At 62.7% G+C, this 26,465-nt stretch overlaps 2 protein-coding genes across 3 annotated transcripts in view; one reads left to right on the top strand and one right to left on the bottom strand.

Moving 5' to 3' along the window:
• The window catches only part of RBFOX3 (RNA binding fox-1 homolog 3), a 35,720-nt gene extending 14,763 nt beyond the window's left edge, over nt 1-20,957 (top strand). Inside the window, exons 2-12 of one of the 2 annotated variants that reach the window (XM_029056978.2) lie at nt 8,437-8,694; nt 10,123-10,260; nt 10,769-10,822; nt 11,701-11,793; nt 16,111-16,171; nt 17,119-17,172; nt 17,311-17,458; nt 17,650-17,689; nt 18,614-18,675; nt 19,235-19,334; nt 20,873-20,957. In XM_029056978.2, coding sequence (XP_028912811.1) covers nt 8,437-8,694; nt 10,123-10,260; nt 10,769-10,822; nt 11,701-11,793; nt 16,111-16,171; nt 17,119-17,172; nt 17,311-17,458; nt 17,650-17,689; nt 18,614-18,675; nt 19,235-19,334; nt 20,873-20,875 — 1,011 coding nt within the window. In that variant the 3' untranslated portion in view covers nt 20,876-20,957. The remainder of the gene's footprint in view (nt 1-8,436; nt 8,695-10,122; nt 10,261-10,768; nt 10,823-11,700; nt 11,794-16,110; nt 16,172-17,118; nt 17,173-17,310; nt 17,459-17,649; nt 17,690-18,613; nt 18,676-19,234; nt 19,335-20,872) is intronic. The other variant, XM_029056979.1, reaches the window with a different exon arrangement.
• A 936-nt stretch (nt 20,958-21,893) lies between these two features.
• Nucleotides 21,894-26,465, bottom strand: part of ENGASE (endo-beta-N-acetylglucosaminidase) — a 17,804-nt gene continuing 13,232 nt past the window's right edge. Inside the window, exon 9 of the mRNA XM_039911007.1 lies at nt 21,894-21,933. Coding sequence (XP_039766941.1) covers nt 21,894-21,933 — 40 coding nt within the window. The remainder of the gene's footprint in view (nt 21,934-26,465) is intronic.

The raw sequence follows: 26,465 nt of genomic DNA, 5'->3' as shown, positions 1-26,465 counted from the left end.
CGGACTCGATCCACTAGGCCACGCTGCTTCTCTCTTTAAGCTGGGGCCCACTGGGTTTTCCTTCCGAGAAACTGGACTCTGGGGTTAGGAGTCGGGTGGGAGGGCGAGCCCCCACCCAGACCCCCTGGGATTCCCCAAGACCATTCGGAGGAGAAATCGCAAACCTCGATTCTCATTAATAGCTGCGCCTTTTGCTCGGAGGTATCAGAGCTGCTAATCACAGGAATTTTTAATAAGAAGTAATTACCACGCCAAGCTCATTTGTCACCCGCGTCCCGCGTCCCAGTGCACTTGGGCGTTTCAGTTCCCTCCACACGCGCCCCCCCCCCCCCCCGTCTCCCACCTCCTCTGGCCGCGGATCCGCAAGCTCCGAGGACCCCCCCCACCTTCCCACCCCCTCCGGGACCCCCCGTCCACTAGGTCACCGGAGGACGCGCCCGCTCCGGGCCTTGCCGCCGTGTTGGCCACAAGGGGCTTGGCCGTGGGCGGGATGGGGGGATGGACACGCGTGAACGTGGAGGGTTCCGTACCCTCCGTTGGGGCCGGGAAAACCCTTCCCTTCCTCCTGCGTCCGGGAAGCATTTCTCTTCTCTTTCTGCTCTTGCCAACCCAGTTCGCAAAGGAAAAGCAAAGATGAACGCGGGGCCAGTGGACTTTCAACTCCTGCACCTTCCCCCTCCCCTCTCTACCCCCAGCCCCTCTCTGGGCACCTGCTCAGGGCAGAGCACTGCCCTGAGCACTTGGGAGAGGAGGAGGAGGAGGAGCACTGTTACTGACTGGGCACCCATGGAGTGCAGAGCACTGTACTAAGCGCTTGGGAGAGAGTCCAGCAGTAGTCTAACGCCCACCCCCGGCCTTCCAGAAGCTTTTTCTGCAGTGTCAGCCCTTGGATGGTTCTGCCCGGGCTAGTGTGTTGGCCAAGTTGTGAGCCAAAGTCTTCCTGTGGTGGATTTGAGGAGGGGAGTAAGTGTAAGTGTGTGGGTCTGTGTGTCTGTGTGTGTCCCCACCCAGAACCCACCCTTCCAGTCAGTGCAGATGTATTGCACCAGCCCGGGCTGGGGGAAATGTGTCCAAGGCCCGAGGGGAAGGTCTCTGGTGGCAGGGAAGGGGCCTGGGGCGGTCTGTGGTACTTGCCCCCGGTGGGTGATGCACAACATCGTGGACACTGCTGCGGGCATTGCCGCTGCCGCTATAGAAAAGGGTCAGGCCCGACCCTGGGGCTGAATGCCCCGCTTACCTCTCCCGGGAGGGTGGAAGGGAGGACGGGAAGGGGCAGGTGCGGACAGGTCGAGCCCGGAGAGGCACAAAGCGGCATGCCCGCCCGGGACCGCCGCTTCAACCCCTCCACAGTCCCCGCGCGTCATGGGTTGCTCAAAGCTGAACGTCTCTGTGCCAGGGAGGAGCGAGACCGGGCCCTCGGACACCCTGCCCGCTTCGGGGCAGTGCCCTCTGTGGCGTCTGCGCTCGGCTCCAGTAGTCCCAGGGTGATGGTGGGGAAGGGGATGGGAAGAACCCCCATCCAAGCCTGCCACCTTAAGGCTTTCACCCTCCCCCTCTGCCAGCCGTGCCAAGAGGCTGTTGCTCTTTCTGGGATAATTTTTAATATCAACCGTGTGTTGAGCATTGCCCTGAGCACTGGGGTGAATCAAGGCAGTGCAGTCCAGGAGCGGCCCCCTAGGTCGCCCCAGCCCCGCTGCGGCCCCTGATCCGGACCTGACCCTCTCTGGGCCTCGGTTTATCCAAGCACATCGCGGGGAGGAGGCCGCTGACCTACTTAGCGATGGCGGAGCCCCTCTAAACGTCCGCACGTCAAGCGGGACTTCGCCAAGCGTCAGCGGCTTCCCCGGGAGGAAGCTCGGACGGGGGAGAGCAGGGGGTGACGGGAAGAAGACAAAGAGGGGTGGAGGACGGGGGGGTCTTGGCCAAGGCGACCACGTTCCTCATAGCTCTAGCATACAGAAGGCTAGATCTCCTTCGATTGGTCTACCAGCCTTGGAGATAGGCACCGGTCTGGGCTGCCAATTTCGGACAGAGAAGTCAGAAGGACCTGGGTTCTAATCCTGGTGCCGCTGCTTGTCTGCTGGGTGGGACCTCGTGCAAGTCACGTCACTTCTCTGGGCCTCAGTGAGCTCATCTGGAAGATGGGGATTAAGACCGGGAGCTCTTGGTGGGACCGTGGCCAACCCGATTTGCTTGCGTCCACCCTAGTGCTTAGTACAGTGCCTGGCACGGAGTAAGCGCTTAACGAATACCACGGTTATCATCACAGCTGTTAGCGTGCCCAGCAGGAAGAGATGGGCCCATCTGTTCCCTTCTGGACCATTGACTGCTCTCTGCTATGTGAGTCCCCTTCCCTCTCTGGACTTCGCTTTTCCCGTCCGGGAAATGGGGTGAGGACCCCTCCGTGCCCTCCCTGTCAGGCTCTGGCAGAGGTCAGGGACCGATCTCTGACCCGATTTATTTTTATTTATTTATTTATTTGTTTATTTATAGCATTTGTTACATTTAATGATATTCATTAAGCACTCACTATGTGCCAGACACTGTGCTAATACAAGCTCATACAAGTCAAACCCAATCCATGTCCCCCATGGGTTTCACAGCCTTAATCCCCATTTGACAGAAGAGGGAACTGAGGCCCAGAGAAGTGACTTGCCCAAGGTCCCGCAGCAGACAGGTGGCAGAACCGGGATGAGAACCCAGGTCCTACCGACACCCGAGCCCGGGCTCCGGCCACCGGCCGCACTGCCTCGACTCCCACGCTGATTAGCTGGGGTCGAGCGCCGTGCTCATCCCCAAGGAGATGCTTCCAAAATCCCAGGCTGGTGCGACACTTGGAATCTCAACCCTCAGGGAGGAAGTCTCATCCCGGGCCGGGCCTCTGCAGTCGGGAGCCTCGATCGTCTGGGAGAAGGTGGGGTTTTTCCGGGAGAAAATTCCACCTTTGGCCCGAATCGGTGCCAGCAGGAGAGATGGGGAGGAGGCCAACTTCCCGCTCCTTCTGGACGGGGGCCCCGCTTTCAGCCGCACCCCCGGGGGCTGTGGGGCGGCTCCCCAGGGTGGGGATGGGCAGTCCCCCGCTCAGCGGCGGCCCAGCGGGGGTCGGGTCCGGTCTCCCCCAACCCCACACCCCACCTCCTCCCCCAGCTCGGTCCCCATCGCCATTCTGCAATGCGACAGAGCTGCAGTTCGAGTGGCCGAGATTCTGCCCCGTCTCCCCGGTGTCCCAGGGGCTGCTGGCAAAGGGACATCTGCTGACCCCCGACCCCCGTCCGCGTGGGCTCTCCGGTCCAGGCTGGACGGAAGTCCCCCGGGAGAGGCAAGGGAAGCTGCCAGGCTGCGCTTAACCTTGGGGCCGGGGCCGGGGCCAGGAGTCCCCTCCGGGCCTTGCCTGGCGGGTGACCCCACGGGCCGGAGAGGCCGGTCGGGCGGAAGCGGCGGGAGCCGGGGCCCGGAGTTCCATCCGGGATCCTGCCTGGAGCTGGAAGGTCGGGACCCCTGCCCGGATTCTGGGGGGCCACTTAGTCCCCGTGCCCCTCTGCTCCCCGGGAACCTGGGCCAGCCCAAGACCCCTGCCATCCCTTGCTTCCCTCCTTACCCCGTGACCGCTGCCCACCCGAGGAGACACCGTGGGGCAGAGCCAGGTGGCAGTGCCCATCCCGGAGCAGGGCAGAGGGACAGATCCCAATCCTAGGACCGGGGCCGGGTGGGGCCTGGAGAGGGCCGGACGGGGACGGAGGGTCTGCCGGCCGACCTGGGGCCAGTGAAGGCGGTAGGTGGGGGTACGGGGATGGGAGTGGGGGGGTGGGGCCCGTGGGATTGGATGGAGAGGTTTCCTGCTTTTGGCATCGAGGCCAGGCCAACCCCGGCAGCACTGTCCGTGCTGGAGAAACCCACCGTGCCGTTCCCTGGCCTCCGGACTCAGTGACAGATATAACCCAGCCCCGATACCAGCCACCTCCTGGGGGACACAAGGCACCTCAGCGGTTTTCACCCCCTTCCTCGTCCCTCCGCTCCGCTCCGCTCTGCACTGCCAGGCCGCTGCGGGATGCGTCAGAGCCGGGCCTCCCCTCTGGCGCTCGGAGATCTGGGGAGCACCGGCTCGTCCCCCGCCCCCCCGCAGAGCCGGCACCCCGAACCCAGCCTCCGCTCAGCTCGCCCACCCGGCCCGGCCCCTCCTCCGCCCTTTTGAGCCCCCGGGACCGGCCCAGACCCCGCCAACAGCGACTCGGAGGAGGCAGGGGCGGCCCAGATCCGCCGGCCGCCATCTGGCCGGCGATGCTAGCGGCACCTGGGCTGGGAAGAGCCGGCGGGCACAGAGGGGGGCACGGAGGTGGGCGCGGAGGCGGGTGCAGAGCGTCCTGCAGCTGGCTGATCTGCCGGGGACCTGGGGTGCCCTCCGCCCTGCCCGCTGCCTCCAGGGATGGGGCGTGGACCCCGGGGGCTGCCTCAGTTCCCTCATCGGGGCTTTGAGACTGTGAGCCCCACATGAGACAGGGACTGATTAGCTCCCATCTTCCAGTGCCCTGCACCTAGTAAGCACTTAATAAGTGCCATAAAATAATAAAACAATAAATAAATCGCTAACTTCCAGAGGAGGAGAGGAGGAGGCTTAGGGAGGCCGGCTCCATCTGTCCAGCTGGGGACTCCTACCGGGGGAGGGCCGGGCCACGGTCAGGGTGAAGACTGGCTCCCAGTAGCCCGGCCTGCTGCCCCGAGGCCAGTCAGGAAGGGTTCGATGCTCTGGAGCCCTCGAGAAGTCCGGGGGGGACGGGGTCGGTTTTAGAGGTGTGGACAGACCCCCACGGGGTTGCGGGGGAAGCCGTGGTGGGGGGCGGGGGAGGGCACACTGAGGGGACGTCCGCTGGTGCCCGACTGAGGCAAGGAGGGTCACAGCGGCCCTGCAGTGGTGATGAACACAACGATTATGGTATTTGTTGATGCTGATAATTCTGGTATTTGTTAAACACTTACTGTGTGCCAGGCACTGTACTAAGCGCCGAGGTGGGTATCGGCAAATTAGGTTGGACACAGTCCCCGTCCCTCATGGGGCGCACAGTCTTCGTCCCCATTTTACAGATGAGGGAACTGAGGCCCAGAGAAGTGATATGATATTACCCAAGGTCACTCACAGCAGACAAGTAGCAGAGCCAGGATGAGGACCCAGGTCCTTCTGACTCCCAGGCCCGTGTTCTATCCACTAGGCCGTGCTGCTTCCCAAGTGCTTACTATGGGCCAAACACTGTACTAAGCACTGAGGTAGATACGAGGTTGTTTCCCCATATTTTCCGTGACGTGGAGTTTAGTGGCCATCACACTCCCTGTCTTCACCCTCCATCCTGCCTCTCCCCTCCGCCCCGGCGTCTCCCCCAACCCCTCCCCGCCCCCCCCCCCCCCGAGCGTTTGGGGGGGCGGAGGGGGGCCTTCCTCCAGGTGGGTGAAATCATGATAAACACAGCGAGCGGGGTTTTTGTTAAATGAAAGTGTCGATGTGGTAAATCGTGTCTTTATTTACTGCGAGCTGGTGATTTCGGCTCAGCTCCTCTGAAAAGCGACAATATTTCATTTCCCTGGATCCAGACAGTATTTCAGGAGGATCGGATAATGAAAAGCACGCCGACATATTCCCCCCCACCCCGTCTTTTCTTCCTCTTCCTCTCTCTCCCTCGCCCCTGAGCCCTCTAAGCCTTTAGATAAGAGCACAGACTAGTAGCGAAGTCCAGTGCGTTTGGGTATTTAGTTCTTTGGGGTTTATTTATGGTATTTGTTAAGCACTGGACTAAATACTGAAGTAACGACTTCCTGGATGCTAAGCACTTGGAGGGGGGGGTTCGGGTTAGTCAGGGCTCTGTCCATCGCGGGACTCTCGGTGTAAGCGGGAGGGAGAGAGGGAAACTGATCCCCCATTTTACAGAATAGGAAACTGAGGCCCCAAGGGGTTAAGTGATTGGGCCGCGGTCACACAGCAGGCCAGCAGTATTAGAATCCAGGTCGCCTGACTCCCAGCCCCAGAAATGGGGAACCCAGGAGTGTGGGGGCAACTGAGCTCCACTGTCTACACAGTCTGGAACCACCTGAAATGTGGAGTGATTGAGCTCCACCGTCTACACAGCTGGGAGCACCCAGAAGTGTTGAGGCACCTTCACTTAGCTCTGGCAAACTCAGAGGGACAATGGTCAATTAATCAGTCGGTGGTATTTATTGAGTAGTTACTGTGGGCAGAGCACTGAATTAAGCTCTTGGGAGAGGACAATTCAACAAAGTTGGTAGACGCAATCCCTACCCACAGGGAGCTTCCAGTCTGCAGGGGGAGATGGACGTGAATCGCCGGTAGGGGAGATGGCAGAGCGTAAGGACGTGGGCGTCGGGGCTGTGGGGCTGGGGTCTCCCATCGGGAATGGCGGATGCCCTCCCACCCAGAGTCCCTCTCGTCCGTCTTCTTCACGCTCTCTCCGGGGTCCAGGGTACAGCGAGGGGGTGGGCGGGAAGGGGGCCGACGCACTGTGATGGTCTCGGGGTGCGGGGCCCACCGGCGGGCACAGCGTCCGTGGCCCGGCCGCCATTACCCGGCAGGCGGCGGCCTCGGTAGCCTCTGCGGTCTTCCCCTCCTAGACCTTCTTGGAGACCCCCTGGAGCCGGGCGGGAGGCTCCCCATCCCCAACTCCCCCTCTCCCCGGCTCGCTCGCCCCCCACGCCCCCGCAGCATCTGTTGCCATGACAACCCCTCCGGCCGGCGGAGACGCACCACCTCGTTCGAAGCTCCGAGCGTCTCCCCACCCGGCGGGGTGGCGACGGTCCGGCGTCCGGGGGGGTCTCTCCCGCGGCCATTTCTCTGCAAGGGGCCGGGGAGCGGGGGTGCCCAGGTGAGCTGCAGGGGAGCTGGACTGGGGGAGTCGGGCCGGGGAAGCAGGGCCGGGCTGGGGGAGCGAGTCCTGCCCTTGGTCCTGGTCTCTTATAATAATCGTGGTATTTGTGAGGCGCTTACTGTGTGCCAAGCACTTTAGTAGGCACCGGGGTAGCCACGGGATCATCAGGTTGGATCCAGCCCCTGTCCCACACGGGGCTCCCATTCGAAGTGGGAGGGAAAACAGTAAATAATTGGCCGGGCATACCGAGCCCACGGAGATTGGCGACTGCTCCATTGCTCCCCACCACCGAGGTGACAGGGAGAGGGGAGGAAGAGGAGGAGGGAGGGGAAGCGGGAAAATGGGGTCCAGAGGGGGAAGAGGCTGGAAAAATGGGATAAGTTCAAGAGAAGACTGTAATTAACTAGTTATCGGTTAACTGATCCGTCTCATCAACCAAAAGACCCATTTGTCGGCTGTATGACGTGGGCAAGTCACTTAATTTCTCTGGGTCTCAGTGACCTCATCTGTAAAATGGGGATTAAGAGTGTGAGTCCTATGTGAGATAGAGACTTTGTCCAACCTGATTAACTTGTATCTACCCCAGGACTCAGAACGGTGCTTGGCACATAGTAAGCGCCTAACAATTATCGATGATGATTATTATCTGGGGAGACGGGCAACTCTCAGCCGGGGCCTTCCATTTCCATCGGCGCTGACTGCAGTGCCTGGCACGTAGTGAGCGCTTAACCAATACCGCCATGGGTACTAAGTGCTGGGGCGACTTCAGTGGAGTTTACAATCTGATGGAGGAGACAGGCAGATGAAAAGGATTTACAAATAGTGGAAGCAGGGAAAGAATAAGGAGCAGGGTGCCGGTCTGTCTGGAGGAAATAACCAGAATCGATATTTGAATGTCCGGGGGAATACACAAATATACCTAGGAGCCGAAGGTGGGTAGAAACCCTCAAGAGCTAAGGGCAGCTCTTGGATGGACAGGAGTCGGGGTATTGGGAGTGAATGGGGGAAGGCTTCCTGGAGGAGGGTGGGGGCTTTGAAGATAGGGAGGCCTGTGGTCTGGGAGGGTGTTCCGGGCCGGGAGACGGCGCCAGGGAGGGGACCGAGGCGGGACGGGCCAAGAGTGAGATGCTGTTGGGAGGCTGGGGAGGGCCGAGCGGGGACGGGGGACGGGGAGAAGGAGGGGGAGAGCTGACGGGTGAGAAGGGAGGGGGTGGGAGAGAGCCGACGGCTGAGATGGGGGGCCGAGGGAGAGCAGCGAGGCGGGGGGAGAGCCGATGGGTGCCAAGGAAGGGCTGGGGGAGAGCCAGTGGGTGAGAAGAGGGTGGGGAAGAGCAGCGGGGAGACGGGCAGGAGTTTCCACACGATGTGGGGGAGGAGGGCGGCCGATGGAGGGTTTGGGGAGCGGCGGGGGGGTTGCGTTGAGCGCCCCCGATCCGGGGAGCAGAGACCGCGGGGAACAGGGGCCGGAGCCAGCGTCCGGGCCTCCAGTCTCACCACCGTCTCCCGTTCTGTCTCTCTGTTTCTCCGTCTCTGTGTGTGTTTGTGTCTCTGCACCTCTGCCTCCCCGCAGGGTAGTCAGGAAGCCACGGCTCCGGAGAGGATGGCGCAGCCCTACCCCCCGGCCCAGTACCCCCCGCCGCCCCAGAACGGCCTCCCCGCCGACTTCGTGCCACCCCACCCGCCTCCCCCGCCCCCGCCCGACTACGTGGGCCAGACCCCGGGGCCGGACCCCGGCCTCGCCCTCTACCCACCGCCGGCTCAGGCCCACCCGGAACCACCGGGCCCCGACCCCGGGACACGGCCCGGCCCCGGCACCCAGGCTGTCCCGGTAAGGACCGGCCACCGTCGTGGGATGGGACGGGGTGGAGGGTCGCGGGGGAGACGGGGGCATCACCAGTTCCCACCCGCGGGACACGGCCCGACCCGGGCACGCAGACAGTCCAGGTCTTTACCGCCCACTCGGAAGGAGGGATGGGGTAGGATGGGGCGGGACGGGACGTGTCTGGGCTGTGGCCGACGAAGGGAAACTAGCAGGGCTGCACCCATCCCAAGAGGGACCAGGGGAGCCGGAGAGGGGTCGGTGCGACCCCCAGTGAAGGGCAGGTGATGCGGAGGTGGGGGCTTCTATGACCAGGAAGACCCCAGGCCGGTCAGTGAGGGAGTCCCAAGTGGTGGAGGGGATCAGAGCCTCCCCTACCCCCACCCCCGGGGCAGGCTCGCCCCTGGACCTCACGGGGCAACCAGCCGGACGTGGGGCAGATGGGAGGAGAGCGGGCGGTCGTCCCAGCGGGTGAAGGGGCTCTCAGCCAACTCGGGGGTCCTGCCGGCCTCAGCCGACTCTCCTCCTCTCCCTCACCCCACCGACCTGGGACAGGAGTGGGAAAATTGAACTTGAGTTCAGTGGCGGTTTCCCAGGCCCCTGTGTGCAAAGCACTGTGCAGAGCTCTGCGGAAAGCCGCGACGGAGGTGAAGCAGGACCCTCCCCCTCAAGGAGTTCCCGAACAGCCTCGTCGCTTCTCCCCCACACGACGGGAACCTGAGGGGTCCCTGAGGTGGCCCGTTGGAGGCAGGGTCGAACCCTCTGCGGGGAAGAAGTTGGGGACAAGCTGGAGATTCATCAGGGATGAGAACCGTGACTGCGTCCCATCTGATTGGTTTGGATCACCCTCAGGGCTTAGCACAGGGCTTAACACACAGTTCATCCTTAACCAATCTGTGGTATTTAGTGTAGGGAAAGAGCCCGGGCCTGGGAATGAGGGGATCTGGATTCTCATCCCAACCCTGCCACCTGCCTGCTACGTGACCTTGGGCAAGTTGTTTCACCTCTCTGGGCCTCAGTTTCCCCCCGTAACACGGAGATTCGGTTTCTGTTCTCTCTTCCCTTTACGTGAGCTCCACGTGGGACGGGGGCTGTGTCCAACCTGATGATCTCGCATCTCCCCCAGCGCTGAGCCCGGGGCCCGGCACGTAGTGAGCACTTATTAACCAGTCAGTCAATCGGTGGTGTTTATTGAGCGCTTACTCTGTGTGGAGCACTGAACTGAGTGCTCGGGAGGGGACCATACAGATAAACATCACCTTTAATGTCATTATCATTATCGATACGGGATCAGCTCTGTCCGAAAGGGAGAGAGGGAGGATTCGTCGGGGTCCCGCCGTGGCCAAGGGCTCCGGCCCTCTCTCCCCGGCCTCCCCAGACCGGCTGGGAGACCTTCATCTCTCTGTGTCTCTCCGTCTCTGCCCGCGTCCTCCCCAGCCAGCCGACGAAGCCGCACAGACAGACAGCCCAGCGCTGCACTCCTCAGAGAACACAGACAAGCAACAGCCCAAGAGATTACACGTCTCCAACATCCCCTTCCGTTTCAGGGATCCCGACCTGCGGCAAATGTTCGGGGTGAGCACCGGGCCCCCCGCCCTGGCCCCGGGGACCCCCATCCCCTTCTCCAGGACAGGGAGCCCTGGGCAAGGAGTGGACACGCACACACCCCCCCGAAGTCTGCTCTCATCTCTTTCCTCCAACATCCCTGGGGCTCCCCGCGGTGTCGCCCACCCACCCTGGGCCCCCGACCCCCGTGCGGGCAGTCCCCTGCCTCCGGGCCGCTCTCGGGCCTGCAGCCTCGGCGGGAGTCAGGGTGCCCGGTGGATGGGGGGCTTGGCTCTGCTACGGCAGATGGTGGGGAGGGGGCCAGACACGGGGGTCCTGGCTCAGAGGCGGCCCTGGGGCAGGGGGTGGGGGGTGAGGGGCGGACCGGGAGGCCGCTGGGGCCCAGACCAAGACTGGCCAGAGGACGGAGCCGCCGGGAAGGGGCGCGGCAGGGGATGGGGTGGCGGGGAGGTGCAATCTCACCCTCTCCCCCCGCCCCCCCTCTCCCCGTCCCCCCCACCCCCTGTTCTCTCCCCAGCAATTCGGAAAGATTTTAGACGTGGAGATCATTTTTAACGAGCGGGGCTCCAAGGTGGGTCCTGCAGAGACGCCGCCCGCCCTTCGGCCGTAGCGAGCCGCCCGGCTAAAGGGTGAAATGTGCGTCTCCTCCGCGCTGAGCCCCCCAACCCACGCCCGCCCCCGCCCCCAACGCCCACCCGACGACCCTGAGCCGCACCGCTGCCTGCTTGTATTCCCCGCTCCACCCCCTCCGGCCCCCCCAACCCCGACTCCCCAGACTGGTCCGCACCGCCCAACCCCTCCTCCACCTCCTCCTCCTCCTCCTCCTCCTGGGGCCCAGACCCACCAGACCCCACCTTCCCTCAGGGTTGGGGGGGCAGGGTCCCCCTGGAGCGGAGGGTCCCGGGGAGGTCTCCCGGCTCTGTCCCCCTCCCGCCCCCCAGCTCAGTGCATCCAGGGGGCTTCAGCCCCTTGCTCCCTGCGCTCCTGACCTCTGGGCGGGCAGCCCCCTGCCTCTGTGCTGTCCTCAGGCCTGCAGCCATGGCCGAGGTCGGGATGTAGGTTGGGATGGGGGGCGTGTGGGGGGGTGGAGCTCCCGCCTGAAGCCCCCAATTTCCCCTGCGTGTGACCGGCACTAACACCCGGCCCTTTTTTCTGCAGTTCTCTGCAGCCTGAGTTTTTCTCTATCAACTCTCCTGACTCACCCCTTCTCTCTCTCCCTCTCTCTCCCTCTCTTTCTCTCTCCCTCCCTTTCTCGCTCTCGCTCTCTCTCCACTCCCTCCTCCTCCTCCTCCTCCTCCTCCTCCTCCTCCTCCTCGCCCTCTCCTTCTGCTCCTCCCCATCCTCCCACCCCACCTCATCTTCACGTCCCCCCCCCCCCGCCTCCCGTGTGTCCCGCCTGCCCCCCCCCCCCCCCCCCCCCCCGTGTCTGTGCTTCTCCTCCGCTCACAGGGTTTTGGGTTTGTAACTTTTGAAACTAGCACAGATGCCGATCGGGCGCGAGAGAAGCTGAATGGGACAATCGTAGAGGGACGGAAAATAGAGGTGCTCAGATAAGTGTGTGTGTGTGTGTGTGTGTGTGTGTGTGTGTGTGTGTGCGTGCATGTGTGTCTCTGTGTGTGTGCGGGTGCCTCTGTGTGCGTGTGCGTGGGTGTGTGTGGGTGTGGAGGCGCGTGTGCCTGGGGGCCTGTGCCACAGGAGGTCCGGGGGCCCCCCTCCCCCGCTGCCCCGGCCTCCATGTTCTCCCTGGTCCATCCTCCCGGGGCGTCCTCCCCACCTCCCTCATTCCTCCCCACCTCCCCTGTCCTCCCCATCCTCCCTGGCCTCGCCATCCGCCCCGCCTTCCCGGCCTCGGCTGGCCTCCCTGGCCTCGCCATCCTCCCCAGCCTCCCCCACCTCCCTGCCCTTCTCATCCTCCCCGGCCTTCCTCACCACCCTGTCCTCCCGATCCTCTCTGGCCTCCCCCACCTCCCCATCTTCCTCATTCGCCCCCACCTACCCCATCCTTCCCAACTCCCTCTTTCTCCCCTACCTCCCCTGTCCTCCCCGTCCTTCCCCTCTCCCTCATTCTCTCCCAGTGACCTGGTTCTCCCTGCCCTCCCCATCTTCCCTGAACTCACCATCCTACCTGTCCTCTCCCACCTTGCCCTCCTCCCCACCCTCCCCATCCTCCCCCACTCCCCCGTCTCCCTCATTCTCCCCTCGTTCCCCATCCTCCCCCCAGCCTCTCCGCCCTCCCTTTCGTTCCTCACCTCCCCCATTCTCTGCGCCTTTCCTCTTCTCCCCCTTTCTCCCCCACCTCCCCATCCGTCCTTGCCGGCCTCCCCAGGCTCCCCTCCCTCCCTCCCTGTCCCGTTGTCCCTGCCTCCCTCCTCCCCCAGCCCCGTGTCCCTCAGCCCGGTCATGTCCCTCCAGCCCGGGGCTGCCCCTGGCCCCTAAGACTCTCCCTCAGGGCTTGGGGGAACTGAATGTCACCTTCTCTTCCTCTCCGTCCTCCTCCTCCTCTCGTCCTCCTCTCTCCATCCTCCTCCTCCTCCTCCTCTCTGTCCTCCTCCGCCTCCTCTCCATCCTCCTCCTTTCCTCCTCTTCTCCTCTCCTCCTCTACATCCCCCTCCTGTCCCTCCTCCACTGCTCCTGCCCCCATCGTCCTTGGTTGCCCCGGGAGGTGGAGGCTGGGGGCAGTTGCTGGCAGGCGGGAGGATGGGGGGGTGGGGAGGGAGGGGCGGGAGACACAAGATGGGGATGGGGCCTGGACGGGGGGGCGGGGGTGGTCTCAGCCAGAGGGGAACAGGACAGCCTCGGGGGCAGGGGGCAGGAGGTGAGGCCGGCCGGGGAGAGGTGACGGTCGTCCCAAGCGGCCCGCACGTCTTCCGCCGTGCCAGCCTCTCGCCCCGTGAGCAGTCGGGCCCCCTCCCCCCGGCCTCCCTCGGAGACGCGCCCGGCTCCCGCCCCTCCGCGGTAGAGGAGGCGTTGGCGCCGTCACGACCCCGGCCTCGACTCTGGGGTCGGCGGGTCAGGGGGCGGGGGGAGGGCCCTGACACCTCCCGGGCCGGTCGGGGGGCTGGGGGCCACCGACCGCGGTGGTCGGTGGGGGGCTCTCCCTCACGCTCCGAAGACGATGGAGTTGGTGCGGCGGCTGGGCAGGGGGTGGAGGGGCAGGGGCCAGCGGGACGGGGTACAGGAGGGCAGGGAGCATCCGAGATGGGGAGAACAGGCGGGTGCCAGAGGAGAACAGGGAGAGGTTGATACAGTAATCAAGGCGGAACAGGATAAGTGCTCGGATTATCGTAGTAGCAGTTCGGATGGAGAGGAGAGGGAGGATGTTGGCGACGTTGTGAAGGTGAAACCGGCAGGATTTGGTGAGAGTTTGAATATGTGGGTTGAATGAGAGAGATTGGTCAGTCAGTCGTATTTATGGAGTGCTTACTCCGTGCAGAGCAGTGTACCGAGCGCCTGGGAGAGTCCAGTGTAACAATATATCAGACGTTCCCTGCCCAAAACGTACGTCCAGTCTACAGACATTGATAGAAATAAATAAAATGACAGATATGGACATAAGTGCTGTGGGGCCGGGCGGGGGGAATGAATAAAGAGAGCAGGTCAGGGTGATGCAGAAGGGAGTGGGAAAAGAGGAAAGGAGGGTTAGGTCAGGGAAGGCCTCTCGGAGGAGAACTGCCTTCAATAAAACCTGGAAGCGGGGAGAGAGTCATTGTCGGTCGGATATGAGGAGGGAGGGCATTTCAGGCCGGAGGCAGGACCGGGGTGAGAGGTTGGTGGCGAGATAGACAAGATCAAGGTACATCGAGAAGGTTGGCATTAGAGGAGCAAAGCGTGCGGACTCGGTTGGTGTAGGAGAGCGGCGAGGCGAGGTAGGAGGGGTCAAGGTGACAGAGCGTTAAAGCCGCCGTCGAGGAGTTTCTGTTTGATGCGGAGGTGGAAGGGCAACCACTGGAGGCTCTCGAAGAGTGGGGAAACATAGCCCGAACCTTTCTATAGAAAAATAATCTGGGCAGCAGAGTGAAGTATGGACAGAAGTGGGGAGAGACAGGAGGCTGGGAGTTCAGCGAGGAGGCTGAGCTAGTAATTGAGGCGGAACAGGCTAAATGCTTGGATTAACGTGGTAGCGGTTTGGATGGAGAGGGAACGGCAGATTTTAGCGACACTGGAACCGACAGGATTTAGTGATGGATTGAATATTGGGGTTGAATGAGAGGAGTCTAGGATATCTCCAACGTTACAGACTTAGGAGACAGGAAGGATGGCGGTGCCATCCACAGTGATGGGAAATTCAGAGGCGGGACCGTGTTTGTGTGGGACTGTTTTAGACACGGTTAAATTTGAGGTGACGGCGGGACATCCGAGTAGAGATGTCCTGAAGGCAGGAGGAAATGCGAGACTGCGGAGAGGGAGAGAGACTGTGGCTGGAGATGGAGATTTGGGAGTCATCTGCGAAGAGGTGGTGGTCGAAGCCATGGGAGCGAATGAGTTCTCCGAAGGAGTGGGCGTAGATGAGTCAAGAAAAACGCCAAGGTTAAGGGCTTGCGTTGCAGGAAGAAGGTGGTGCTGTCTACAGTGATGGGAAAATCAGAGGGAGGACAGAGTTTGTGTGGGAAGATGAGGTGTGTTTTGGACATGTAGTTTGAAGTGACGGTTGGACATTGAAGTAGAGATGTCTCGAAGGCAGTTGGAAATGCGAGACGGCAGAGAGGAAGAGAGATCGGGGCCGGAGATGGAGATCGGGGAATCATCCGCGGAGAGGTGGTGGTTGAAGCCGTGGGAGCGGATGAGTTCTCCAAGGGCGAGGGGGTAGATGGAGAATAGACGGGGACCCGGAACTGAGCCTTGAGGGACCCCCACAGCCAGGGGGTGGGAGGCGAAGGAGGAGCCCGTCAAAGAGACTGAGAAGGAGCAGTCAAAGAGATAGGAGGAGAACCAGGAGAGGACAGTGTCCCAAATCCAACCCTCGATTCCTGGGGGCTTGCACTCTTTCTCCCTCCCTCTTTCCCCCTCTCTCTCTCTCTCCCTCTTTCCCGTTCTCTCCCTCTTCCCTTCTCTCTCCCTCTCCCCCTCTCCCTCTCTTCCCCTCTCTCTCCCTCTTCCCCTCCCCTTTGTCTCTTTCTCTCTCCTCTCCCTCTGTCATTCTCTTTCTCTCCTTTCTTTCTCCCTCTTTCTCTTCCCCTGCCTTTCCTCCCTCTTGATCTCTTGCTTTCTCCTCTCTCGCTTCTCTCACTTTCCCTTTCTCTTCCTCCTCCCCCCTCATTTCTTCTTTCTCTCTTGCTTTTTCTCTCGTTCCCAGGATTGCCCCTTCCCCCGCCCCCCCCCCCCCCCCCCCCCCCCCGGGAGCTGGGTTGGGGGAGGAGGGTGGGAAAGAGAAGGAAGAGGGAGAAGGGGGGAAGGAAGAAGAAGTAGAAGTGAAGGGGAAGGAGGAGGAGGAGGGGGGAGGAGGGAGAGGAGAGGAGGTGGAGGAGGAGGAGGGAGAACCCTTAAAGCCTGCCCTGGGGATGGGGCCGGGATAGATGCCCTGTGGAAGGTGAAGGTGTTGTTGGTCGCTGCCAAAGGGAGCTGGCGGGGAGAGGTAGGGGTAGGGAGAAGGGTTTGGAGCCAGGTGGGGTTGGTGGGGGTGAAGAGGGGGGATGTCTGTCCCGGGGCCCCGCCCAAACCCCCGGGGGACCCTTGAAGCCGCCCTAGGGTCCGGGATGGGCGGGCAGAGGGTGGGGGCAGCCGCAGCCGGAGTCTCGCTCACTCACGGCCCCCGCCGCCCTCCCTCCGTCCTTCCCCCCCTCCGTCCTTCCTCCCTCCTCCGTCCATCCCTCCGTCCTTCCCTCCCCCGCTCCGTCCATCCCTCCGTCCCTCTCCCTACAGGTGAACAACGCCACCGCCCGGGTGATGACCAATAAGAAGACAGCCAGCCCCTATACCAATGGTAGGGGACGTTGGCGGTGGTGGGGGGGATGGCGGGGGGCCGGCACACAGAGCCGAATGGACACTGTAATGATAGTCTTCCCCCGGGTCAGGAGGCTGATTGATTGTTGGCGGACCGATTGATGGACGATTGGTGGCGATTGGCAGAGGGGAGGGGGCTCCTCTCCAGGTGCAGGGACTCTGAGATCTGGGAGCTTTAGTCCTGGGTCGGCCCCAGCTCTGCCGGAGGACACCTCGCTGAGCCTCGATTTCCCCGTGTGAATACATGCCTCCCTCTGACCCCGGCCCAGGAGCCGGGGCAGGGATGAGTGCTCCGTACTTGTGGGGACTAGTGCTCTCTGTGAACGGGGATGAGTTCTCTCTGCGTGTGGGGACTGATGGACCTGGAGAAGGGATGAGCGGGAATGAACGGGAATGAGTGCTCCCTATGAGCGGGGAGGAGTGCTTTCTGTGAGTGAGGACAAGTGCTCTCTGTGAGCAGGCAAGATGCTCACCGTGAACAGGGCGGGTGCTCTCTGGGACTGGGGATAAGGCCCATCTCCTCCAAGAGGCCTTCCCTGACTAAGCCCTCCTTTCCTCTTCTCCCCCTCCCTTCTATATCGCCCTGTCTTGCTCTCTTTATCCACCCCACCTCCCAGTCCCACAGCACCTATGTCGGCATCCGTCATTTATTTCTGTTAACGTCTATCTCCCCCTCTAATCCGTAAGCTCTCCGCGGGCAGGGAATGTGTCTGTTTTATTGTTATATTTCACTCTCCCAAGCACTTAGTCCAGTGCTCTGCCCACAGTAAGCGTTCACAGTCGACTGACTGACTGACAGGAACTCTGTGAGCAAAGATGTGCCTAGCTGGGGATCCGAGGGGCAGGGTCCAGCTCCGGGGTGGGGCCCGGTGTTTCCCGGAGGCCGGTTCGGGCCGCCCGGACCTTCTCGCGTTGTGTCTCCGTCAGGCTGGAAGCTGAACCCCGTGGTCGGGACCGTCTACGGCCCGGAATTCTATGCAGGTGAGGCCCGGGACCCGGACCGGACGCTGGACCACGGGATCCCCGGGGGGCGGGGGTGGAAGTGAGGCTCTCCCAGGTCTGCCCCATCCCGCCGGGCTCTCTGACGGTGTCTCCCCTCGGGTCTCCCCCCTTCCGCAGTGACTGGATTCCCGTACCCGGGCCCGGGCGCCGCCCTGGCCTACCGAGGGGCCCAGCTCCGGGGCCGAGCGCGAGCCGCCGCCACCGCCGCCGTCTACAGCCCCTTCCGGCCCGCCCCGCCCCCGCCCCCCATCCCCGCCTACGGAGCGTGAGTGCCCGCACGGCACCCAGGGGGCTTCGGGGGCGGGCACCGGCGGGAGTCACCTCTCACCCTCCCCAACCCTCCCGTTAAATGGGCGGCCCCGCGGCCCCCTCCCTCCGCCCTCCCGGGGAACAGGGGAGCGGGGCCTGGGCCCTCCTTGAGCTTCCCCAACTCTGTCTCTGGTCTTCGGCTTCCAGGGTCGTCTACCAAGACGGGTTTTACGGCGCCGAGATTTACGTAAGTGCCCGCCGGTGGGGTCTGGGGCTGGGGTCTTCCCTCTCGACTTCTCCCACCGGCCCCTCCAAACACACACCGCCCTCTCTAGCTCCGCGGCTGGGGTCATGCCCAGGGGAGCGTCGCAGCGCCCTGAGGGCAGCAGCCGGACCCTCTCTCTCCGCCGACGTCTCCACAGTGTTCAGTGCAGTGCCTCGCACACAGCGGGCTCTCCTCCAGTACTACTGATCTGTGGGTGGATCGACACCGCCCTCCCCACACTCTCACACCAGAGGAAGCCAGTCAGTCTGGGCTGGTAGAGCCTGGGTGGCAAACAGTGGGAGAAGGAGTAAGGGGCCCGCCTTCCCCGCCCCCGCCCCACCTCAGGGACCGGTCCCTCCCGGGAACACCGGGGGTCTCGGAGCCCCGCCCGGCGTCTCCGGCGCCGGCCGAGGCGGGGGAGACCCCCAAGCTGGGGAGTCTCCAGTCTCCAACCGAGAGGGCCGGCGCCCGGGGATCCGGAGCCGGGGGGCTGGCGAGGGTCCCGACTCTCACCTCAGAGACCCAGTCATTCGGTCCGTCGGTCAGTCGTGTTTTTTCAGCGCCTGCCTTGTGCGGGGCGCCGGACTAAGCGCTTGGGAGAGGACAATAAAACAGTAAATGGACACGTTCCCTGCCCACATCGAGCTGACAGTCTCGAGGGTCCCCTGCAGCCCTACGGTCTAGAGGGCCCCAGGGGAGCCGGAGCTCAGTGAGCCCCCATTGAGCTCCTGGGCTTTCTCTCCTCCGCTCTCCCCTCTCTGCTCTCCGTCCGCCCTCTCTTCTCTCCTTTGCTCTCTGCTCTCCCCCGCTCCTCTGCTCTCCGCTGTCCTGTCCGCCCTCTCCGTTGGGTCCTCTGCCCTGCGCCGACCGCTCCGTGCTCCGCCGCACGTCCCCGCCGCCGCTCAGGGTGGCTACGCGGCGTACAGATATGCACAGCCGGCGGCGGCGGCGGCAGCCTACAGCGACAGGTAAGGAGCCGGAGCCGGAGCCGGAGCCGGGGGAGGGGTGGGGCGGGGGGCCGGGGGATCACGGGCCCAGCCGCCTTCCCCTGCAGCGACTCCTGCACGAGGCGCAGGTCTGGGTCCACCGCCCCTTCGAGAAAAGGGGGTCCTGGTCCCTCTGCGGCCTCCGCCGGAGACTCCTTACCGTCCTTTGCCCCTATCCCCCCCACCCCCAAGTCCCCCCCAGGATTTCCTCGGCCCTGGGTCCCAGGGGGAGCGTATCCAGGGCTCCAGGACCGTGACGGGACCCCCACTCCCTCCCTGCCCTCCACCCCCCGGTTCCCTGAGCCCCGGCGGGAGGTGCAGGGAGGAGGGGCCGAGGCTCGGTGCTCAGGGCCCCACCGGACGCCTGTCTGCTCCAAGAAGGCTTCCCGGAGGCCATGGCTTCTGCCCAGGGGAGGGAGGGAGTGGAGGCAACCTGGGCGCGGGGGTCCTCGTCACCCACTTCCTTCTCCTCCTCCTCCTCCTCCTCCTCCCCGCCGCGCCCGCCATCCCCCACACTGCTCCGGGACGGGCCCGTCCCCAGCTACGGGCGAGTGTACGCCGCCGCCGCCGCCGCCACGGACCCCTACCCCCCTCACCACCCCATCGGCCCCGCCGCCCCCGCCTACAGCATCGGAACCATGGTAAGTGGGGGCCTGGTTGGCCCCGGGGGGAGAAGGGATGGCCGTGGGGGTGGGTCGTGGAGCGTGGGGGTGTGCGCCCAGGCACGGGGGCCCTGGGAGCGCGCCTCATTCTGGGTCCTGGGGCGTTTGGTGGGGAGACCCCGCTCGGCCGTACTCCCCCCCACCCAAGAACACACTCCCCCTACCCCCAGCCAGGAACCTTACTCCACGCTGGGGGAAATACAAGTTTACCAAGTCCGACACGGTCCCCGTCCCACACGGGGCTCCCAGTCCTAATCCCCATTTCACAGACAAGGTAACTGAAGCACGAGGTCACACGGCAGACAAGTGTTGGAGCCGGGATTAGAACCCAGGTCCTTCTGACTCCCAGGCCTGGGCTCTAGCCATGAGGCTGCGCCGGTTGGGAGAGTCCAGTGGCGTGAGAAGTCACGAACCCAGCCCTTAAGGAGCCGAGGAGCTCATTTAACCAAACAAATTAAACAAAAGGCAGAGACACTGACCTTCTGCAGCTCCGCAACGATGGATTTTTTTCAATTTTGTTTTGTTTAACCTCGAGCTGCCCTCTCCCCCTCCCCGTGGGTTCTCCAGTCCTCCTCTTTCCTCTGTGTCGTCCCCTCCGTCCTCCATCTTGAGTTGGTCGAGATCGTTCTTCTCCTCCCGACTCATGGGAGCGAAAGGGGAGAGGTGGGCCGGCCGAGCAGCCTTCTGCAGGCCCGGGACCGCTTCCCCTCAATCCCCCGCTCACCACACATCCCCCCCCACTCCATTTAGCCGTAGAGCTGAGGTCTGCCGGGCCATGTCACCCCACGTACACACGCACCGCCCTAAGGTACCTTCAAGAGGCCCGCAGTCAGCCGCAGCCTCCCCCACATCCGTTTCCCAGAATCTTCCTCGCCCCGCCTTCCATCCGGCATGGCCGGGGTTGAAATGGGGAGGGGAAAGGGGCTGAGGCCGTAGGCTCCGGACACCCACTCTTGTCGTCCCGGCTCTGCCACTTGGCTACCCTGCGACCCCAGGCCGCTCACTTCACTTCTCTGGGCCTCGAGATCATCGGGCGGACTTGCCCCCCTCTCCGGCCCCCTGCCCCAAACCCCTCCCGGGATGCCACAGCCTCCCCCCACCCTGGGCGCCGCCGTTAGCCGCTGCCCAACTTTGAACCGTGTGGCCCCTTTGGAAGGGCGCATTGAAATCTGCTTCCCCGATTGCCTCCCCCAGGCAGCCCGGGCCCGAGGGCTAAATCAGTCAGTCAGTTGTATTTCTTGAACGCTCATTTTGTGCAGAGCACTGTACTGAGCACTTGGGAGAGGACAACCCAACAATAAGGAGACACATTCCCTGCCCACAATGAGCTTACAGTCTGGGGAGGGGCGGGTGGGGACTTCTGGAGACCCAGGCCCACCCAACCTCCCTGGGGTTGGGGGCACCAGAAGGGGACGCTGGAGTGGTGGTGCTGGGGTTGTTTCCGTGGCCCTGCGAGAAGTACCGTTACTATGATTATCGTCATCATCATTAGCTCTGCCTTTCTGTTTCTGTTGTAGTGAGAGACCTCCTGCCGTCTCCCTCGGGGATGACCAAGGGCGAAATCCACCTGAAACAAACCAACACAAAAAACCACAAACCAACCAACCAACCAACCAACCCCCCCTGAAAGCAAAGCCACAAGTCCAACGCAACCAGAGGCATCGGGGCCAGTGAGGCGACCCGCCAAGGCGAGGGCGGGACCCCCCCCCCAACTCCCATGCGCCACCGAGGGAGGGGCGGCCCCCGTCAGGAGGCTCCAGGCCCTCACACCCCCGCGGCACCCGGAGCCGGGGGGGCGCCGAGCGGGCCGCCCCCCACTCCCTCCTCCTCCTCCTCCCCCCGGACCACCTGGGGGGCCCCAGGGCAGGGGGCCCGATCGGCTACGACCGTCGTCTTCCGCGCCCACGGGCTCCGGGGGTTGCCCGGCTAGCGGGGGGCGCTGGTGGGGGAGGGGGAGGGTGGCATTTCTCTCCGCGGCACGAGCGGGGTCGTTGGGAAGAGGAGCGGGCCCCGGGCCGGACGGAGCCTCGACCGGAGGATCCCGGGCTGCCGCGGGGACTCCCGCCCCGGCCGCGGCCTCCCGGGCCTCTTCCCCGTCCGCCCGCCTTCGGGCCCGCGGGGCGGCAGCAGGGCCCGGTCGGGCGAAGCGTCTCGGACTGGGGGCTCCCCTGGGGGCTCCGCTCGGCCCCCCCAAGCCGAACCACCCCGGGAGAGTGGCGAGGGGGGCGGCGTCCGCCCGAGGAGGTGGCGAGGGCCAGGGGAGGTCCCGGGAGCTGGTCGGCCGCCACGGGAGAGGGTCCACGCCGTGGGGCGAGCCCGGGGCGGACAGTGGCCGGGGGCTGGGAGCCAACCGGGGGGAGTTGAGATGGCGGGGGTGGGGGGGGTGTCGGGCTCTCCCCCCACCCTCCACGTTCATCCCCGCCCACGGCCTCGTGGGACGGATGGACGGACACGAGGATGGGCCCGGGCGGGATGGACCGGGGCCGGGTGGGGGGACGGGACCGACCGGGGCGGGGGCGGGAAAAAGACAGCAGAGTTTCAGTCCCCGCCCGCTCCGTGGCTCGGCCGGCTCATGAAACTTTCAAGAGAAGAAACACGAATTAGTCAAAAAGACCGAACACCTCACTCGATAGTCGGCATCGCCTCCCCAAGTTCCCGAATTGACATTCTCCTTTTCTATTCCCGGTGTACATAGCCCCGGACCCTCCTCCCGCCCCCCGCCATTTCACCCCTCCTGTATAAAGCCCGGCTCTCCCCCCTCCCCGCCCCCCACCCCAATCTCTCTCCCGGACCCCTCTCCCACCGGCAGCCGCCCCCCACCCCCCACCCCCCAGGGCGGCTTTAAACACCGCTTACTTTCTTACCACCATGTATGCTTACGGCGTGTGATCATTCAGATGAACAATATCATCATGACGACGATGGTTATTATTAAGATTATTAATAAAGGTTTTCTTTCTTCAACCAGGACTCTTCTCGTTATTGAGGTGTCCGAGATAATCAGGTCGGACCCCTCTCTGAACGCCCCCCCAACCGGGGCTCCCGCTCTAAGAGGGAGAGCAGAGTCCTATCTCCGTTTTACAGATGAAGACGCAGGCCCCGAGAGGGTAAGCGACTGGCCCGAGGTCACACGGCAGGATCAAGGACCGGAACCCAGAGCCGGGGACCGAGGAACGGTCGGGGAGATGCCCGCTCCCCGAGTGCGGTGCTCCACACGCAGTAGCGTTCAGTAAATTCGATCGATTGATGGTGAGCTCGTCGCCGGCCGGGAGCGGGTCTACCACCTCCGTTGTATTGTGCTCTCCCCGGAGCTCAGCACAGTGCTCCGAGCGCAGTAAGTGTTCAGTAAATAGGATCGATTCGTTTAGTCGTCTCTCTCGAGCGCATACTGTGCACAAAGCAGTGTGCTAAGCGCTTGGGCGCCGTACTCCCCGATCGTAAGCTCATTTTGGGCTCATTTGTTAAGCTCATCACCGAGCGCTTAATAAATCCCACCGGAGCCCGTGAGCTCCTCGCGGGCAAGAGCTGGACCTCGTGCCTCCGGCCCGGGAGGGCCCGGGACGGGGCGTGGCGTGGGGCTCAGTAAGTATCAGCTCGGCCTGGGAAAGGAATGCGTCTGTTTAATAATAACAATAATAATAATAATGATTATGGTATTTGTTAAGTGCTTACTGTGTGCAGAGCACCGTTCTAATCGCTGGAGTAGATACAGGGTCATCAGATTGTCCCACATGGGGCTCACATTTTTTTAATCCCCATTTTTACAGAGGAGGTCACTGAGGCCCAGAGAAGTGAAGTGAATTGCCCAAGGTCACACAGCCGACAAGTGGCGGAGCCGGGCTTAGAACCCACGACCCCTGACTCCCCAGCCCGGGCTCTTTCCACTAAGCCACGCTGCTGTTGCGTCGTCCTTTCCCGGGCGCTCGGTCCGGTGCTCCGCACTTGGGAAGCGCTCAGTAAATAGAGGAGCAGCGTGGCTCAGTGGAAAGAGCCCGGGCTTGGGAGTCCGAGGTCGTGGGCTCGAATCGAGATCATGGGTTCGAATCCCGGTTCTGCCACTTGTCAGCTGTGTGACTGTGGACAAGTCACTTCACTTCTCTGGGCCTCAGTGACCTCATCTGGAAAAGGGGGACTAACCGCGAGCCTCACGTGGGACCCCCCGATGACCCCGTATCTCCCCCAGCGCTTAGAACAGCGCTCTGCACATAGCCAGCGCTTAACAGATACCAACATTATTATTATTATTATTGTTGTTCTCTGTGCCTCAGTGACCTCATCTGTAAAATGGGGATTAAGACTGTGAGCCTCACGTGGGACAGCCCGATGACCCCGTATCTCCCCCAGCGCTTAGAACAGCGCCCTGCACATAGCGAGCGCTTAACAGATGCCAACATTATTATTATTGTTGTTGTTCTCGGTGCCTCAGCGACCTCATCTGTAAAATGGGGATGAAGCCTGTGAGCCTCACGTGGGACAGCCCGATGACCCCGTATCTCCCCCAGTGCTTAGAACAGCGCTTTGCACATAGCGAGCGCTTAACAGATGCCAACATTATTATTATTATTGTTGTTGTTCTCGGTGCCTCAGCGACCTCATCTGTAAAATGGGGATGAAGCCTGTGAGCCTCACGTGGGACAGCCCGATGACCCCCGTATCTCCCCCAGCGCTTAGAACAGCGCTCTGCACATAGCGAGCGCTTAACAGATGCCAACATTATTATTATTGTTGTTGTTCTCGGTGCCTCAGCGACCTCATCTGTAAAATGGGGATGAAGCCTGTGAGCCTCACGTGGGACAGCCCGATGACCCCCGTATCTCCCCCAGCGCTTAGAACAGCGCTTTGCACATAGCGAGCGCTTAACAGATGCCAACATTATTATTATTATTGTTGTTGTTCTCGGTGCCTCAGCGACCTCATCTGTAAAATGGGGATGAAGCCTGTGAGCCTCACGTGGGACAGCCCGATGACCCCCGTATCTCCCCCAGCGCTTAGAACAGCGCTCTGCACATAGCGAGCGCTTAACAGATGCCAACATTATTATTATTGTTGTTGTTCTCGGTGCCTCAGCGACCTCATCTGTAAAATGGGGATGAAGACTGTGAGCCTCACGTGGGACAGCCCGATGACCCCCGTATCTCCCCCAGCGCTTAGAACAGCGCTCTGCACATAGCGAGCGCTTAACAGATACCAACATTATTATTATTGTTGTTGTTGTTCTCGGTGCCTCAGCGACCTCATCTGTAAAATGGGGATGAAGACTGTGAGCCTCACGTGGGACAGCCCGATGACCCCTGTATCTCCCCCAGCGCTTAGAACAGCGCTCTGCACATAGTGAGCGCTTAACAGATACCAACATTATATTATATTGTGAATACGATTGTACGGAGGACTGGCAACGGAGCGCACCTGGGGTGGGTGAGGGTGGGTGGGGCGAGGAGGGGGCACGAGGAGGGCAATCAGGGGCCAATTGCCCGCAGCTGCGGGGCAGGGGGCGGAGGGCGGGGCCTGGAGGAGGGGCTGGCGGGGGCAGGGAGCTGGGGGTCGCCGTACCTGCTCTCTAGGGGGGTGGGGGGTCGCAGGACCTCCGGCCTAGCCCTTTTCGGGGGGCGAATGTGTCCCGTTGGTGCCTCCCCCATCCCGGGGGCCGAAGGACCGGCCGGAGAGACCCCCGGGCCGGTGGAGAGACCGCGCAGGAAAGTATGGGGGGTCGGGGGGGCTGGCCCGGGGTGGGATTCTTCCCCCCACCCCCCAATTCTTGTCCTTCGTGCACATCGGCGTGTTCGTGAAGCGCTTCCTTCGTGCCAAGCACTGAGCTAAGCGCGGCGGGACCCTGGGGTCGGGCCCCCCGCGGTCCAAGGGGGGGACGGGGGAGACGAGGGGTTTGATCCCCGCTTCGAAGGACGCTATATTTGTTTCCACCGCTTCGCACGGCGCTCTGCACCTAGGGAGCGCTTGACAGATACCATTGGTATCATCTATCCGGCCCTTGAGCGTGTGCGGAGCGCTGTGCTAAGCGCTCGGGGGAGCCCACTAGGACGAGAAGCCGGCACATTGCCTGCCCGCAACGAGCTGACGGGCTGGAGGCGAGGGGGCCCTCTGTGCTAAGCGTTGCGCACCGCTCCCTCGCTTCACGGGGGAGGACACGGAGGCCCGGATTTGCAGCGCGGCCCAAGGGGCAGAGCTCGGGGCTGGGAGTCGGAGGGACCTGGGTTCCGATCCCGCCTCCGCCCCTTGTCTGCTGGGCGACCTGGGGCGGGTCACTTCACCTCTCTGGGCCTCAGTTCCCTCTTCTCTAAAATGGGGATGGAGACTGGGAGCCCCACGTGGGACTGGAGCTGTGTCCAACCCAGTCCTAATTATGGTACTTATTGGGCGCTTCCTGGGCGCTTCTATCCACTCTAGTACGGTGCCTGGCACATAGTAAGCGCCTAAGAAATACCATGATTTTTGTGTGCCAAGCACTGTTCCAACAGCTGAACACTGTTCTAAACCAAATCACCCTGTCCCTACCCCAGCCTTTAATACGGTGCCTGGCACACTGTAAGCGTTTAACAAATGCCATTTTTTATTATGATTATTATTAGTCTTTGCCCGCAGTCACCCAGCAGGCTGAGGGACCCCCGGACCACCCCCCTCTTTCTCCACGGATCCCCCCCCCCGACCCCCAGTTCCGCTTCTGACCAAACTCTGGCCCTCCGTAATGTGCAAGGGGAGTGGAAGCTGTTTTTCTTTTAATTATGATTATTATTTTAATGCTATTTTGTAAGCGCTTCCTACGTTCCAGGTACTGTAATAAGCGGACACGGTGGGGGGGGGGTGTCCCACCAGTGTCTAGGGGTTGGGGGGGGTCTTCGAGGGCCGTCCTGGCCCCTGGCCCCGGGCAAGGCCGGTCCGTCGGTGGGATTTATTGAGCGCTCACTGTGTGCAGAGCGCTCGGGAGAGTCCAGTAGAACAGGATAAGGGGGACCCCTCGTTTCCTCCCGTTTGGGGGGGTGGGTTTCCGCTTGGCCCCCCCGCCCGGACCCCCGTGGGTCCTTGCCTGCTCGCTGCACTCCTCACCCCAGCGATTATTATGGTAATTATTGCCACCGTAATCGTATTGTGATTANC

The sequence above is a fragment of the Ornithorhynchus anatinus genome, unplaced genomic scaffold (assembly GCF_004115215.2).
Source record: "Ornithorhynchus anatinus isolate Pmale09 unplaced genomic scaffold, mOrnAna1.pri.v4 scaffold_264_arrow_ctg1, whole genome shotgun sequence".
In the NCBI taxonomy this organism is placed as follows: domain Eukaryota; kingdom Metazoa; phylum Chordata; class Mammalia; order Monotremata; family Ornithorhynchidae; genus Ornithorhynchus; species Ornithorhynchus anatinus.
Note: the sequence above shows the minus strand (reverse complement) of the source record. Positions and strands in the feature narration are given on the sequence as shown.